General features: G+C 39.0%; 1 protein-coding gene across 1 annotated transcript; it reads left to right on the top strand.

Moving 5' to 3' along the window:
- Nucleotides 1–12789: 12789 nt before the first annotated feature.
- On the top strand, nt 12790–16746 carry LOC140282556 (cholinesterase-like). Its single transcript, XM_072377009.1, has 5 exons — nt 12790–13275; nt 14382–14464; nt 15848–16068; nt 16511–16648; nt 16742–16746. The coding sequence occupies exons 1-5, from the start codon at nt 12790–12792 to the stop codon at nt 16744–16746; spliced, it is 933 nt and encodes a 310-aa protein (XP_072233110.1).
- Nucleotides 16747–16769: the final 23 nt, after the last annotated feature.

Raw genomic sequence — 16769 nt, forward strand, 5'->3', positions numbered from 1 at the left:
AACTTGATATTGTAATATTTGCCCTAACCTTACGTTTAGTGCCACTGTCATCTACATTTTGTCCAAATTCATAGTGTATGACCAAATATCAGCAACTAATGGCATTAATCTTTAGCTGTACTTTTTGTTTAATGACAAATAATAAATGTTAGATGATAACATGCTGAACCAAGGCTGAGTGTAAACCGGTGGAGTGGGATGATCAAAAGCTCTGGGCCGGGATTATTTTTTCAGGGTTAAAGAGCATTTCTACGATACAGTATCGTGATAATGTGCATATCAAGGCATGCGAATATTGTTTTGTCGCATATTTACATTGACATATTTAATCCCAGCCAGCAAACAAAACCGGTATAAAAAAAAAAATAAAAAAAACAAACAAAAAAAAAAAAACTTTTACTTTAGTTTATTAGTTTAGTAGAATTTATCATGAAAAAACGCTACCATCCAAATCAGTAAGGGTTGCAGATACAGAAACAGCAGTGAAACTGTGTAGTCACTTACCTGTTTTTCAGTTCCACACTCTGCAGATTTTCGTGAGGTACGGAAGTAGTAAAGTGTCTTGCTCTCATTCACAATGCACTGGCCACCATTCAACTTCACCTCAACCTCTCCCTCGAAGTGAGAGGTCAAGTAAGCTTTTGCTATTCCGCCAGTCACCATTTTATCCAGACACTGGCTGAAAAGACCTTTATCTGTTTGAAAACAATGGTGAGAGTACAAGAGTTGTATTTTGTGAAACGTTCTTCTATGGAACTGTAAAATCCAACAATAAACATCAGATACGTTACAAGGACTTCAATATGGTCATTTCTAAGCTCCCATTAAATCCTTTGCCGGGTTTAGAATTTTCAGCAGCAGCTTTATCTGTTGATACATTAAAATTACATTTAGAAAACACTGGGTGTCATGCTAGAAAGGCAGAAAAACTGCTTGGAGATTTATCTGAAAGAATGAATAAAAAAAGACCAAGACCAAGTCTTTCTAAACCAAATAACAGTGTTGATGGTTTATATGATGGAGAAAAACCTAGACCTGAAAAAAAAAGTTAACTTAAATCTTTATTGTCATGTAGATGCACAAAATTACTCCTCTGCATTTAATCCATACAGGTTGGCACCTGTTGAACACACACATGCACAGGGTCACACTCATGCAGACAGATGCCATATACACATAGCAATGGGCAGCCATTCACAGCACCCGGGGGGCATGGGGCAAGGAGGTGGACTGCCACCCCTCCAGCCATAGCTTCACCAATCTTTGAGCAGTGAGAGTGGGAATGGAACTGCCAACCTTCAGGTTAATCGGACAACCCACTCTCATCACCGAGCCACGGCCACCCCTTAAAGCAAAGTTCCCCTTCCCCACAAATTTTATGGTCAAACCCTTCGTTGTTCATCTAATTAAAAAAGTACAATGTGTTTTATGAAAGACAAAAAAAAAAGTATTGGTAATGGCCTTTGTACCTTTACATGCTGGTTGTGAAGTCCCAGGAGGATCAATGATGGAGCTGACGTCATAGTAACCAAGCTTGCACACACATGAGTACGAGCCCAGAGTGTTAATGCACAGAGAATTGAGAGGACACAAAGCTTGTTTGAAGGAGGCACATGTGTCTGGACCTGAACAAAACAAGTGATCAAAGGAAATAATATCCCACCAAAGAGAAGATCCAGAATATCATATTTGTATTACTGCAAAAGTTATGAGAATATACTGCATCTGTGTCACTTACCATCCCAGTAGAGGACTCTGTTCTTAATGCTGATGTTGGTGTTATTCAGGGAGTCGATATAATTCAGCAGATCATTAACAGGCAGGGGTACATTTTCTTCGCTTTTGGAGGCATCAAAAGACTGAAACAGAATCTCCGTTTTGTCTGGGTCATTTGCAAGTTCAAAGGAGTCCAGGTTAATGCGGACTGGCTGATTAAAGTCTTTCAACAGCTCCTGCAGCTAAAGGACATACAAACAAAGAAATCTTTCTTCCATGAAAACACAACCCTTAATGTTCGGAAAATGAACAGCTATATAAATAAATTATTGTTTGGCTAACATCTAGGAAACTGAAAATGGTTTATGAATAAATATAAATAACTAGACATCAAAGCCATCCAAGTCCTGTTTCCACACAAAAAGAAATTCAAAACAGAATTATTTAGATAAAAAGTGAAGAAAATTTTTACACAACACTAAGATTAAAATAATAAATTCTGAACAATCAACTTCCTCCCACCTCTTCTGTGAAGATCTGCTTCAATTTAGCTTGAGTTTCTGACGAGTAGTCCTGTAGAACCTGGGGCAGTGACCAGGGTACAACAATTGCGAGACCCATGTTGTCAAAATCTAACTGTATCTCTATGGAGGCCATAAAATGGAAATAAGCTTATCAAAGATTTTTATGAAAGATAATGAACAGTCTAGCTGGACTGAGGAACCATAGACTGACCTCGGTCCAGACCAGATTCGGCAGCCCTCACATCAATCTCAAAAGATGAATTGGCTCCTTCAAAGGACAAACGAGACGGCTCAGAATCCCACTGGTCGTTGCATTCTTCCCACACGTTGAGAACATAGGATTTCCCCTCTTCCAGCCCTGGGAGGGGCAGCTCTGTCCCGGACACACGGCTGCTCTGGATTGTGGGGCCGTTCTCCAGAGACAGCTCATAAATATAGGCCACGGCTGGCTGTACGATACTAGGTACCCACGCGGCGGTGGAATCACTAGAGCGGTACCTCAGTTCAGCCACGCCATGAGGTCCTGGATGTATAGGCAACATGCAGTAACAAAAATTAATGATACACCAAAAAAAAAAAAAGCGTACCTAAAGACAACCACACAAAATTAAAAGCTAAAAGCTCTCATAAAGTACTGATAAATCAGCAGCTGTAGTTTAATATAGAAGGTAATTTAAGTTACTCAACTTGGACCATCTTTACACTTTTTCACAACAGCTTAAAGAGAATTATTAGTTTTTATTGCACTATTTTTACTGACGTTACTCACCAGATGGCTTTTGACATAACAGGAAAGTGCTCTATATAAAAGGTTTACTTAAAGCAGGTGATTTGATAAAGCATCTTTCAATCTGCACCCAGCATAACTAAATGAGTAGGACCTGCTACTGTTGACTGTCATCACATCTAACAATCTGCTAACAGCTGCCCGTACAGGATGCCTAATAGGACTAAATCATATGCTCTGGCCACAAACGCTGAGCTTAGAGCCTGGCAAGATGTATTCTCTTATTGTTGTGCTCTTGCTAATCCTTAGAGTCAGGCTGCATCACAGGGTGGTAATTTAACTCAAAGCTTTAATTTGAATTTTATTTAAAAGATGAAGATTTTAAAGTTGAGATGTGCCGACGAGATGATGTTTACTCATCAATGACAATGGCAAATAGTATACTATACAGGCAGAAAGATCACATTCTGAACAGTCTTCATAGGTTAATGTAGTCTGAGATACATTCCATCATGGCATTGTTATTATCTCCATGGGGCTGAGAGCGCATTTCTAGACCGTGGTTGTAACGTATCCCACAAATCTTTTTGTCTGTTTGGTCGCTCCTGAACAATTGGTGTATATTTTCAAGAGAGGAGAAGAAGATTACGATCCGAATTTCCTAACTGAGCATGGGGCAGAAGACTGTTGTGAAAAGAAAAGGGGATGCTACTCAGTGGGAATCATGGCTCCAGTGTCATCCCAACTTTTGAGACTTGTTGCTTCCATCAGATTCAAAAGGGGCTGATATTCTTCACGAAACAGTGAAATGTTTCAATTTCAACATTTAATCCGTTTTCCATTTTGAATAAATTATCAGTTCATGAGATTTACAAATCACTGCATTTAAGTTTATGCGGTCATCTCAAATCACTGCAAATTTGCCAAATAAATATCTTTAAGCCAACTTTCAGTTGGCGTTGATAGGCTCATCAGACCACCATAACCTTAATATTTTGTTATGGTATTTTAAAATGATCCATTAGCCCTCCTTACAGTCAAAGCAGTTTTGTCATCAGAAGCTTCTTACCAGTATCAGGTTTACATTTCCTCTCTTTGTGTACTGTTTGATGCTCAGGTTTTCTAACCTGTGTGTGCTGTGACTGTCCTGGCATTCATGAGCCCCTTCTCTCCACACAGCGCCTCCACCTTGGCCTGGTACTTGTTGCATGGCAGCAGTCCCATCACGGTGTAGTTGGTGAAGAGTGTGGTGCCCTGCAGCACCCCCTCGTGGTAAACTCTGAACATGGAGATGGACGAAGTGTTCCTTATTCCCCAGCTAAGGGTGTAGTTGTCGGGGCCAAATAATGTCTGATGCAAGGCTTCAATGTTAGAATTGACTGAGGAAAAAAAAAAAAGTCTGTCCATCAGCAGCTCTTGCTTTAACTGTTGCATACAATACAAGAAAAAGCACTATTACATCACTGTTCATGGAAATATCCTCTCATTAAACATCTTTGGTAGAAAGTGTTACTTTGTTTCTCTCGTGTTCAACATGGACATTTACGCCCTGAACTGTCTCGACATGATTTGCTGCCATCTTACTCCAACTTCAGTTAAACACATAGAAATACGGTAAACTGTGTTACCATCTACCTGTTACTGAGTTTTAAAATACTTCAAAGCGGCCCCTTTACTGCAAAGTATTTCAAGCCAGATTTACATTTTGCTTAGAGAGAGACAGTTAAAACCTTGTATTTCTGTTGAAAAATGCATGTGATAGAATTAAGATAAAATGCACAACAAATTTCTTGCATCATCTATAAATTATTTTTGAGTCTTTCAAGTATGAACACAAGTGTGTGTGCGTGTGTTTATGCGTCATAATATGTATCAAACTTAAGACTGAGCAAAGACCAAATTGAGGACCTGCTGTAGGAATACAAAGCATATTTAGGGTGACTCAGCTTGGACTTCATGATGAATCCTAAGGCACAGTGTGACTATAATGTTGTACAGTTCTTTTAGGTGTTCATGAAATGTTAGAGACAGAAGAAATACAATATCAACTGGTCACTATACTATGGTCATTTAAGCTTTTAAAATAAAAAGAATCAACTCAAACTACAACTAAATGTTGATGTATTTGATCAACGATTGCAGGACTTACGAGAGTTTCCGTCATTCAGGACCATCTTGCTGTAGCGGGACTCCAGCCCAGCCTGGCAAACAGTCTGCAGGCCAAACTTCACCCTGCTGCAGGGCTGCAGATCGGACAAGACGAATGTAAAGCTATCGTCTGTGAGCCACAATTCCACCTCCTCTGTGATGTGGTCTGTACCATTAAGGTAGAAGGCCGTGAGGAGGTACAAGGAATACTTCAGGTTCACAGGACAGTCCCAGGCCAGTGAAATGCTGCTGCTGTTCCATGATGTGACTTCAAAATCCTTTGGAATGTCTGGGTCTGGTAGAATGAGAAACATAATAACAATAATTACCTAATAATATAAAGAGTAATAACAGGAAAAAACAACATGTAAGTGAATTATCCAGGTAGATTTGCAGGTTTTACTCTGATAACTCCACGTGAAACGCATTTCTGTCAGATAATTTCCTGTTTATTTCAAACTTGCTTAGTTTTTAATTTTGTCATTATGTGGACAACTAACTTGCATAAATTAAATCAATTTATTAAAATAAAAAAAAGGGGGGGGGGGGGGGGGGGTTACAAATCAGTGTTTCTGTAAAGACATTTCAAGATGTCACGTCATACAAAATGAATGTAAAGCTGATGCACTGTACCTTGAAAATCTCAAATATTTTAAGCCTGGGTAAATAACCTGTGTGCATGGGAATGCTGATATAAATGTTTTTATTTAATCGACAACTTTTACAGATGTTCATCCTGTCCATACCGGTAATAGTTGAGAGACAAGTGAGGGAGTGAGTGTCTGCAGTCTCCACACAGATTACGTAGTGGCTGCAGGGTTCCAGAGCGGTGAAGCGGTAGTGGTTGCGGGTGGTCGAGTCCATGCTGAATGTGTTGTAAGATCCCATTTCTATGTGATACAGGGTCGTCATGCAGGTGGAAATGATATCTGAATGATTCTCCCGCCAGGAGACCAGCAACATGGAGGGACTCCTGGACTCCAGCTTGACAGGGAAGCGCAAAGTGTGTCCTAGGAGTGATAGATGTTAGACATTTGGAGTGTTCCAGCATGCAGAGATTTTAAATGATAGCAATAATAAACTCAGATTTCCCGCACTGGCACTAAGCTACAGCTTGGATAATTAAAGATACAGACTCATCCTATGAGAATCATGAACATCTGGTGCAATGTAAACAGTTGAATGAATTGAGCTTAATCACCATCTTAATGGCAATCAAACACAAATGCAATAATAAAAAGACTAATCTTTAAAAGAATCAGTGAGCTTTAGGCATCAATCATCAGATTTGTTGAACAGGGGCATTTCTCTAAATTTTAAGTATTGTCATCACTCTTCTCATCCAAGCCTCAATAAGGCAGCAAATAAAAGTATTGCCACAAGGAGGGGATCCTCACCAACTGCAAGGAAGAAGCTTTCATCCTGGTGGATAAATGTTGTGCCATTTTCACATGCAAACACCTCATTGGGACTCAACAACTCCAGGAAGCCCTGAGGAACAATTGGATCATGACGGCAGTCAAACGAGTCAGCAAAAGAGACAGTGTCTAAGACTTTAACATCCATATTTGTAAAAGCAATACTTGATACATGTTAGCTGTACCTTAGTGGCATTTGTTAGATACTCCAAAGGTCTCTGCCTGCCTGTAATTTTAATGGTCTTTGTACCTTAGGGTGAAATAAAAAGTTTTTTTTAAATTTATTTAACATTTGTGAGCCACAGATCCTTAGCAGATAGAAACATCTAGTAGAGATTAACACTATTGTCCTTACATGGGCTGATTGTTAAAGTCCACCTCAGAGTAGAACCCCCGTACTGGAGAACTAGCTTGTTTTCTACAACCGGAGACACTGTAAGGGAGGTAACTTTACCCATCTTCATGATCGATTTTAACGATGTGCCGTTGAGCCACAAATTTCCATTTTGCCTGAAAGAATTGAAACAATTTAGCCCTGGCGCATCCCATTTACAGGCTCATGCTAAAAAAAATAAAAAATAAATACAATTTTTTAAACTTTGCCTGCCACTCAGCTCTAGACATGGACAGAACTAAACTACCCAAGACATTTTTAATTTTCAAGTATGTGGACAAGCCACACACCAAAATAAAATAAAAAAAGATTTTCAGAAATTTCAAAGTTAGCTTCAACTACAGTACAAGTCTTTGATATCTTGAAATATAGTACTGAGCGCAAGTCCAGAGTCACTCCTCATTTCTTTATATTTTGCACACAAGCAGCCAGACCATCTTGTAATCCTTTAAAGTGGTTTTGATCCATAGTTCTCAAGGCTTTCTGAAGATCTTTGGAAATTTGTCTTTGGACATTGGCTTCTTTTTCCACTCTGTCCAGTCCTTGTATCGGACCAATGTTAGAGAAATGTGTTTTTGTTTGTCAAAGCTGACCCTACGAATCATCCAAGCATAGAAAGGATACCCAACTCAAGGAGTTTAACAAGTGTTGCGTCTTCACATAACAGACAACTTTGAAAATATCTGGCACTTTGTTACAGGCAGCCTGTCACAAAGATGCATAATTTCTTCCCATTCGTTTTTCCTTTTTGCATCTTAACAAAAATACCAAAGAAAACAATTTGTCAGACATGAAATTGTATTTTTGCACCAACAAAGTGATTCCAAAAAGCTATTGAAAACTTGGCATGTGGAACATTAGAGGAGACTGGACAAGTGCAGGAAAAAAAGAAGAAGTGGCAGGCCTAAAAGATATCTACAGCAGATGAACTGTATCTGAAGGAGTTGTCATTTTGAAATAAGAAAAATGACTAACAGGACCTGAGAGACACCTCTGGTCCTTCAACTGCTGCATCTATATAAGCCCAATCAGAAATGGTCTCCATGGAAAGGTGGCTGTAAAGAGAACATTGTTAAGGAAAATAGACAATTATCAAGGAAGAGAAACAGGGAGAAAAGGCTGAAGTATGCCAAATGACAAGAACGGGACTGAAAATCAGAGGCAACAGGCCGTTTGGAGGGATGAATCCTCCCTAGAGCCTGAACCTTTTGTTAAATTTGTTAAATTAGTACAAACTCTTTTTGACTCTTGATGCATGTCCGCTTGCTTTTTCAGGTTTGATCAAATCGAGGCTCCTGCTTCCCTTTTTCATGGCAATATATAAAGAAAAGAGGGGTGGCTTTTGCATGGTTCTATATTTCTATGATTCACCGGTCAGTTTCAAGAATGTAATCCTGACTAGGCGGAGCGCCGTTATGGAGGTCTAAAATGCATTCACAGGTAGGCGTTTGGTTTGATCAAACGACAAAGCAGGTATAGAAAATGGATGGATGTATGACAGATTTCTTTCTTTCATACAGACTACTGTGGAGTCTTTCCAGAGGACTCTTAAGTGTTAAGTTCTGGTTTCTTTGTTCTTCTTTAAAATCCCTAGTTCAGTTAGAAATATATATATATAAAGAAAAAAAAAGGTCAAGCCTATTATTAGTATTAGGCCTATTGTTTCTTCTTCACTCAAGCAGTGCCAAAACATTTCAATATAAAAAAAAACCCAACAATAATTCTCCCTTATGTTTACCTTTCCAGAACATCCTCCTTGTCTGTCCAGCATATTGAGAACAACATATCGAAGCACCGTCCTGTATTAAAACCAGCGGGAATGTCATCCAATAAATTAAATTCCGCTTTTGATTTACAAGCAGTGCGTCGCCGCCAGTGCGGCTATACTCACCAAACGAATGAGGCACCAAAATGAAAAACAACAACGAATATTTTACGGAGTTCCTGTAAAAAATTCAAAAGCTGATTAATTCGTTGAACTGGAGCGTTGCGGTTTATTTAAAAGAAGAAAAACCAAACAAACATGCAAATCATTGTTATCTTACATTATTTTCTTATCTCTTATTATTTTTTAATCCCAACAAAGTAAGGTATTTTGTGTTTATCAAAGCGAAGGCCCGGCAGCGACTGACCGCCTGCTAATAAGTGTCAGGTGTTCCTGCTCAGATTTACTAAACTCCTGCGGAAGTGAGAGAAGTTCAAAGTCCTGTTGTTTTGGATGAAACCAGTGCCTTATAGAAAGAGAATTCCGACACTCTTTGAACTAACCCACATACGGTCAATTCAATTCCATTGAGTTTTATTTATATAGCGACAAGTTACAAATGTCATCTCAAGGCACTTCAATAATACAGTTGTAGTTCAATTCATTGTAATCACAATCCAATCAAATCCAATCAATCAATTCAATTAAAAATGAATCCTATTAATACATACAGAGCCAATTCAAAAACAGTTTTCTAACTAAGGAAACCAACAGATTGCACCGAAACTTCTCTTTGGTCCAATCTCACCTCCTGAACATGTATGAGGCGACTGTGGAGAGAAACAACTCCCTTTTAACTGGGAGAAACCTCTGGCAGAACCAGACTCAGGAAGGGTGGCCATCCACCTCAACCAGCTGGGGTTCCAGACAAAGAGGGGACAACAAACACCATAACATAATTCAAAGGATACCTGTTGAGACAGGGAAACACAAGTTAATGACAACAATGCCAAATTTACATAATGTCACATGAGGATATAAAAGGGAGAAAAAAAGACAGTAGTCTAGGCCTGGGGCTTAACTATGGGATGTTTCAGGCTTCCCTAACTATAAGCTTTCTCAGTTAGTTCATAGCTGCAATGATGTTGTTATTGGCGGCTATCGGGGGGCTTATAGAGGGCTTTCTACACACTCTAGTGGGAGGGTTATAATATATTATATATATTAATTCTACTTTTCTGTAGAAGTCATAAGTATTTTGTATTTAATTTTTTTGCTTTTCATGTGAACTGAATACATTTATCTGTAACCCTGTTTATTGAGCGTCAAGCCAGAAAACTATTGAAAAGAATTAATTAATTGATTTAACTATTAATCTAAGTCAAACTTTTTCTGGTTAAAACTATATTGGATGACAAAATAAGTGTGTGTCGGTTGTGCAAAAACAAACAGCTTTCAACCAAACATTTTATTATACAATGTAGAATCATGGAAAATGTAAAACAAGCCTTAATGCAGAAGTTCTTTTACTGCTATTTATACTGTTGGGCAGATTAATCTGCAACAATGAACTGTATTTGATCAAATTAAAAGGTTTGGACATTGTAGAAATGTGCTGAAGTCCAAATGAGGATTGATCCTTGGCAGCATGCAAGCAGCTCACTTTGACTGCAAACACCAACAGAGAAACAATTAATTATCACAGGTGCAAAGTCACGCTGGAAAAAAGTGGCAATATGTGTTGCTTTGAAGGAAGTAACAGAATATTGAATGAACTTATTAGAAGGGCAACCTTTTTCTACATTCAGGCTGAAATTAATGAGTGATTCTGATAAAAATGGAAACACCTGGATTACTCTAGAAGGTGCTGTAGGTGTTGACTTAACTGTCAGAGAAATCAACCTCTTGTTTCTTTCTGTCTCCTTCCAAGCAGCCAGACTTTCCTGTACTCCTTTAAAGTGGCCTTGAGCAATAGTTCTCCAGGCTTTCTGAAGGTCTTTCAAAGTTTTTCTTTGGACATTGGCTGCTTCTTAACTCATTTTCAGGCCAGTCCTTGTACCTGACCATTTTCATAGAATGTGATTTTTTTCTTTGTTAAGCCACTTAACTCTGACCTATGAATCATTCAAGCAGAAAAAAGACTCAAGGGATGAACCAGTGTTGTGTCTACACACAATGGACCACAGAAAATTAAAAATATAAAGAAATGAGGGGTGGCTCAACACTTCTGCACACTGTATCAGCCGTGTTGAGCCACTCCTGAGGCATTGTCTGTCAAAGGATGTATAACACGAACTAAATGAACCACAAAAATCTTGCTGATCAAAAGCTACAAACATTTTCTAGTTGAGATAGTTTACTGCCAGGAACTAAAGTCAGGTGTGCTGATACGGTCACCACCAAAGGACAAATCTAATAATCAAAGAAAATCTTTATATGAAAAGAAACTGCCAATAACTACAATACATTTTAGATAAAAGCAGGCTTTATTGACGATGTCTACAGTGACTGAAGTCCTGTTCACATTAGTTAACCGCAGTTAAACCACAACAAGCTGGTTAACACGATTGATTAACTGACGCATATAACTGGCTCCATGAAATAACGCTGTTAACCTAATTTGTTACAGAGCAGTCAGCTAATGCCTCACTATGCCAAAATATTTTGTAATTTCATCAATTTACTGGAGAAAATACTTCCGAAACACCAAGAATGATGTTGCAATGCCGGAACTGCTGGTGTTTCGAAATATTGGCAGCTTCATGACCCACGTGACTTCCGCATTGCTTTTTTTCTAAAGGAGTAGGGTTAGGGTTAGTGGGACTGTCGCCACTCTCTTTTTACATCACTCTGGATTAAACTACATTACATTACTTTAATATCAATGCTTCTCATTGTTTTAAATTGTGTCAGTTACCATGCTTTTCTAGATTATTTCGATCTCTTTTCTCTTCCTTGCCATTAACATCATGTGTCATGGGATCATGATTCACCGGTCACATGTATCTTGGACACCTCTATGCTACAGAAATGACAATCTGTGACAATAGTAAGTTTTTTCTTGTTTTTTTTTTTTCAAAACTTGCCATTAATTCTTTAAAGTTAAAGACAACAATAGTTGCTTGAGATCTTTTCAATTTGATGCTTTTTTATAAATCATTGTACCCTGTTTGTGGTGTAAATGAATTAAGTGCTTTTCCATCCCATTTTTTTCCTTGCTTATCTGACATTCAGTCACAGAAGCAGCAGGTTCAGGAGGGTCTCCCTAGCAACATTTTCAAACTCTTCCTGGAGAATCTTGGGGTGTTCCCTGGCCAGAGGGAACATAAAATCCATCCATCCATCCATTTTCTATACTCACTTAATTCAGGGAAACATAAAATCCCTCCAGTGTATTCTGGTCTGTCTTGGGGTCTCCTCTCAGAGAGGCAAACAGGGGGCATCCCAGTCAGATGCCCAAACTACCTCACCTGTCTGAAATGCTTTTTAAGACTTTAAAACTTGCAGATTCCCTACATGAACACTGATGTATTCCACATATGATAGATAAAAGCAAGAGAAGCATAATTGTGTGACTTTTTTTTATTCCTGAAACAGCTGACCTCTCTTTCCTGACTTCCTGCATGTTGTCGTGCAGAAGGCCTGTAGGTGGCTCTGCGTACCTTATCACAGGTTTGTTTCAATCTGCAATAAAGAAGACCACCTATATAGATATCTGCACAAAGTAAACACCAGTTACTGATACACTTGACAGGTAAAAGAAAAAAAAAAGCATAAAAAAAAACAAATACAATTTTTCTTCCTCCTCCTCCTCGAAATCTGCTGCATGACCTCCTTTTCCCATTTACTTTATGTGTGACTGTGATTAGCCTTTATGAAGCAAAGGAAAGACAACTTGTCCCTTATTAGTGATCCTGCATCGGTGCCTGTGTCCAGCTGTTCAGCATCTGCAGGACAGCAGTCAGACAGAACGGCTTTTGTCTGAGAAATCTCCACAAGCAACCAGCCAAATTGGAGTCATGCACAGCTTGTGAAGAGTTTGAGGCTGCGCACATATGGGAGCTGCAATGCCTCTACCTCAGCTGGTCCATAATTCAAGTCAAATCATGATCTAAGCAGCAGGGTATTTGGGAAGTATAAGAGAACTCTGGCACAATATGGAGAGCTGGCAGTATCTGCTGCTGCTGAGCACAACAACTTTAGTGCTTTCCTCTGGAGAGGTGACGAAGAATAATGATGAAATAGACCTTGTCAGTTTTTTGAGAAATATCTACCACGGACTTCTTGTGAGAGTCGAGCCATTCATCATCACCAGAGACTTTGAGATAAACTCTCTCAAGGAGCTCAGACACTCAGAGGACCTGACGTTCATACAGAAAACCGAACGCAAAGCTGTCAGTCAGGTAACAGATGCTGCTCCTAGACCAGTGGTGTTTACCAAAAATGGCCCGGTCAAGGGGATTACTGTGGATAAATCCTATTTATTCTATGGAGTACCCTATGCAGATCCCCCTGTTGGGGCTTACCGCTGGAAGCCCCCCAGATCTGTGAGCCCTTGGCTGGGGGTTTACGATGCCTCCTTCCCTCGAGCGGCATGCATGCAGGCCTGCAGTGGACCTATCACAGAGGAGTGTCCTAAGATGGTAAGGAACATTTCTTAGTTGTTGCTGGGCTGTTTTAAGATATTTTAAGTAAGTAATAGTAAACAGGTAATGCTAAAATCCAAATACGTCCTTTTCCTGCTTTCTGTGAATACTATTGCACTCACGCGCCTATTAATCCATGCGTGCATGTTTGTCTGTGTGAGAGTCGATGTGTATGCTTGTGGGTTTGAGGACTTGGGTGGGTAGGGTGGTATGGCTGTTTTTTTTTATCTTCACTGTTATTATTTCTTATGTATAGCACTTTGTGCCATATATTTTGTATGAAAGTTGCTATATAAATAAAGACTGATTGATAGGCTGAGTCCAGTGAAACCATTTCCACAGAACTCTGACCAGGATTCTGAAATGACTAAAGCCAAGACATTTAACATTTAACATTTAAATTATTTTATATGACTTCATGGGAATTAAATACTAATGGAGAAAACATACAATCTTTTATACTTGCTATTTTCTTCAAAACTTGAACATTTGCTGGAAAATGGGTCATTTTCAAATATCAGTTACTCTTTCTTATTCAGAAATGACATTTTGTAAGTGCCTCAGAACATGCACTGGATGCGTCATACAAGTAGTTTGTCTTGAAATCCAGCAGAGGGCACTCTAGTGTCAGCTTGACCTAATGCATGCCCTGATTAGCCCACAGTGAAATACGCTAATGTTAAGTTTACTACATTGTTGTGGAAAGGGGGGAAACTAGCAATCGAAGCGAAATTATGTTTTGTAGCATTTAAGATTTTCTTCTAATTGCATTTGAAGAATTGTATTTGTTTGAATGTAAGTCTGTTTCAAATTTGTTGGAGGGTCTGTAAGCTACTACAAAATTGATAGATGACAATATGTTATATCATGCAGGCTATGCTGGACCACAATTTCTGATACAACAACTTTCTGACATATTTGTTGTAGATTAATTTAATATTTTTGACTAGATTATACAGATGATTAACATGAACTGCTGGCTCTTTTGCAGACAGATAGAATTGATCAATGTTTTCTCCCTTTTTCTCCATGAGTTGGTAATGTCAGTGACAGAGTCTCCATTTAGAACAATCAATAAATGTGTGTTGTGTGTTTCTTTGAAGAAAAAGTCAGCTGATCCCAGTTTTGTTCTGGGCGCAGCACCCTCATTGAAAATTAGCATGTACAAGCAAGTGTGGCTAGCAGGGTACACCCGCTAAAACAGGCCGATTGGACATAGCTACAATGAGTTACATCCAGAAACTACCACTTCCTCCCATAGGACAAGCGTCTAAGCTACAGCAACATGAGGAGAATGTATGACAGCATTTCCTGCAGGCTGTGATCGAGCACCATTTCTGATAAACACAACTTTCTGAGATTCTTAAGACTAATTTATGATTCTTTGAGTGTTATGTTCACGACAATGCTGATTGGAGCAGGAGCCAATAAATTACTGTGACTAAAATCTAAATATTGCACTCACAAACCAGATGTTATCTGGAATTAGTTGGATACCTGAGTTGGAATTGCGATGGGAAGTAAAGGGGCTTTACCGTATTTCCAAAGTTTCTATTTTCTACTTTTCAGTTAGCCCTACAGCAGTGGAACTGGTGCTGACTGAATATGGAGCTGTTGTTTTAGGTTAAAGTTTTTCTTTAAATAATCGTGGGTGTAATGTTCAGTCATTAAACTTTTGAAGAACCTAAAAAATATGACTACTAGGATCAAAGATACAGTGTATGTCAGCCTTAAGGTAGTTTGAGTCAGAGATGTATGAAGGCATTTTTCATAGTTAACATGCTATAACTGCTGAAGATTTTTGCAAGCATCAACAAAGGAATTGTACATTTTTAAAAAATAGTTTCAGTTTAAACAAGATTACTATGTCTGTATCAAATTTCACATGCTAACAAACTGCTACAACTAAGTGACAAAGAACGTAAACTATTTAGTCAGCAACAGTTCAGATTAAAGACACTGATATTTGGTCTTTTTATCAAATCAGTTTGGTCACCAGTTGCGGACGACTACAACCACCCCTTTACCAGTTGAGCTATACAGTGTCCTGGATCCTTGGTGTTTCATGTAAATCACATCTGATCTCTATTTCTGAGTCTTATTTTAGATGGGACATGTAATTCCTCCAGCATATTCTACCCTGGGGCCTCCCCCCCGTTGGACGTGCCCGAAAACTTTCTGAGACATCATAATCGAACCACCTCAGCTGACTCCTTTTTTATATGGAGGAGCAGCAGCTCTACTCCAAGCTCCTTATGAATGGTCGAGCTCTGGAAATGATCTATTTGCAAAAAAGTGGAAAAGTTTGCTCCCTAATTCTAAAACATAAACTCGTATCCATGGGAACAGTAAAAACTAAATAGACTCAACACACACCCTGTATTGGAGGGAACACTCTTCTTTTGAACCATTAAATCCAACTTTTCATTTCATTATGTGAATGCTTAGCATCACTTTCCCAACTGACACCATACTTGAGCAGCATTGTTGAGTAGCTCAACAAAAATAGTTATGTATGGCTTTTAATGAAAGTCGGATTTTCAGGAAACAAAAATCAAATGACCTGCAGCTCCTTATGTCTCCAAAAGGTCAGTGAGGACTGTCTGTACCTTAACATCTTTGTACCTCGAGATGTGAACTTCAGTTCTCCTCTGCAAAGCCTCCTGCCCGTCATGGTGTGGATCCATGGGGGGGATTTCATAGCTGGGTCTGCCTCCAAGCCCATGCATGATGGACGCTTCATCAGTAACTTCACCCACACTGTTGTTGTAAACGTGGAGTATCGACTTGGTAAGAATATGTGGTGTTTTTTTTTTAACTCAAATATGAATATTGTATGGATATAATTCTATTGTAATAAGGTGTGTATTAACATAGGAAAATGGAGATCCTATTTGTGTATTTTACATTTATATATCAAGTTATGACATAAATTGTACCATGTGTGCACAAATAAAGACAAAACTTTAGCAGTGGAATTGGCTCGGGGAAGTCAACAAGCAGGTATTTTGTTAAATGGGAGCGCATATGTGTATCTTGTGTGTGTGTGTGTGTGTGTGTGTAAGACAGTAAGCTGAATAATTTGTCTGTGTCATTATATTGAATGGCCTTCCAGCAAGACTGAAAACAGGAGCAGTGACATGTGAATGGTAATTTGCAGCACAGAGGAAATGAGTGTCGTGCCTGAGTTGATTATGTCTAGCTGATCATGTGAATTGGTGCATGGTTGAAGGCGCATTTGGATTCCTTGTGTCGGGAAAAGATCCTCACACCTCAGCTGCAGGGAATTATGGAATTTTGGATCAGCAGGCAGCTCTTCTTTGGGTTCAGCGGAACATTGCTGCGTTTGGAGGTGACCCCAGCAAGGCAAGCAAGCATACACACTCAAATCCACATCCAAGGTCAATATCACAAGATAAGGTAGCATTCAATGTACTTTTTGAACTGTTGTGATGTTATAAAGATTAGTTCAGCTCAATACAGTGAGGTGG

The sequence above is a fragment of the Leuresthes tenuis genome, unplaced genomic scaffold, assembly GCF_036924035.1.
Source record: "Leuresthes tenuis unplaced genomic scaffold, fLeuTen1.0.hap1 SCAF_23, whole genome shotgun sequence".
Classification (NCBI taxonomy): domain Eukaryota; kingdom Metazoa; phylum Chordata; class Actinopteri; order Atheriniformes; family Atherinopsidae; genus Leuresthes; species Leuresthes tenuis.

Coding starts and splice junctions, on each gene's coding strand:
- LOC140282556 (XM_072377009.1), top strand. CDS start 12,790: ATGGAGAGCTGGCAGTATCTGCTGCTGCTGAGCACAACAACTTTAGTG. Junction 13,276..14,381: donor CAGAGGAGTGTCCTAAGATG/GTAAGGAACATT, acceptor GTTTCTTTGAAG/AAAAAGTCAGCTGATCCCAG. Junction 16,069..16,510: donor AAACGTGGAGTATCGACTTG/GTAAGAATATGT, acceptor GCATGGTTGAAG/GCGCATTTGGATTCCTTGTG.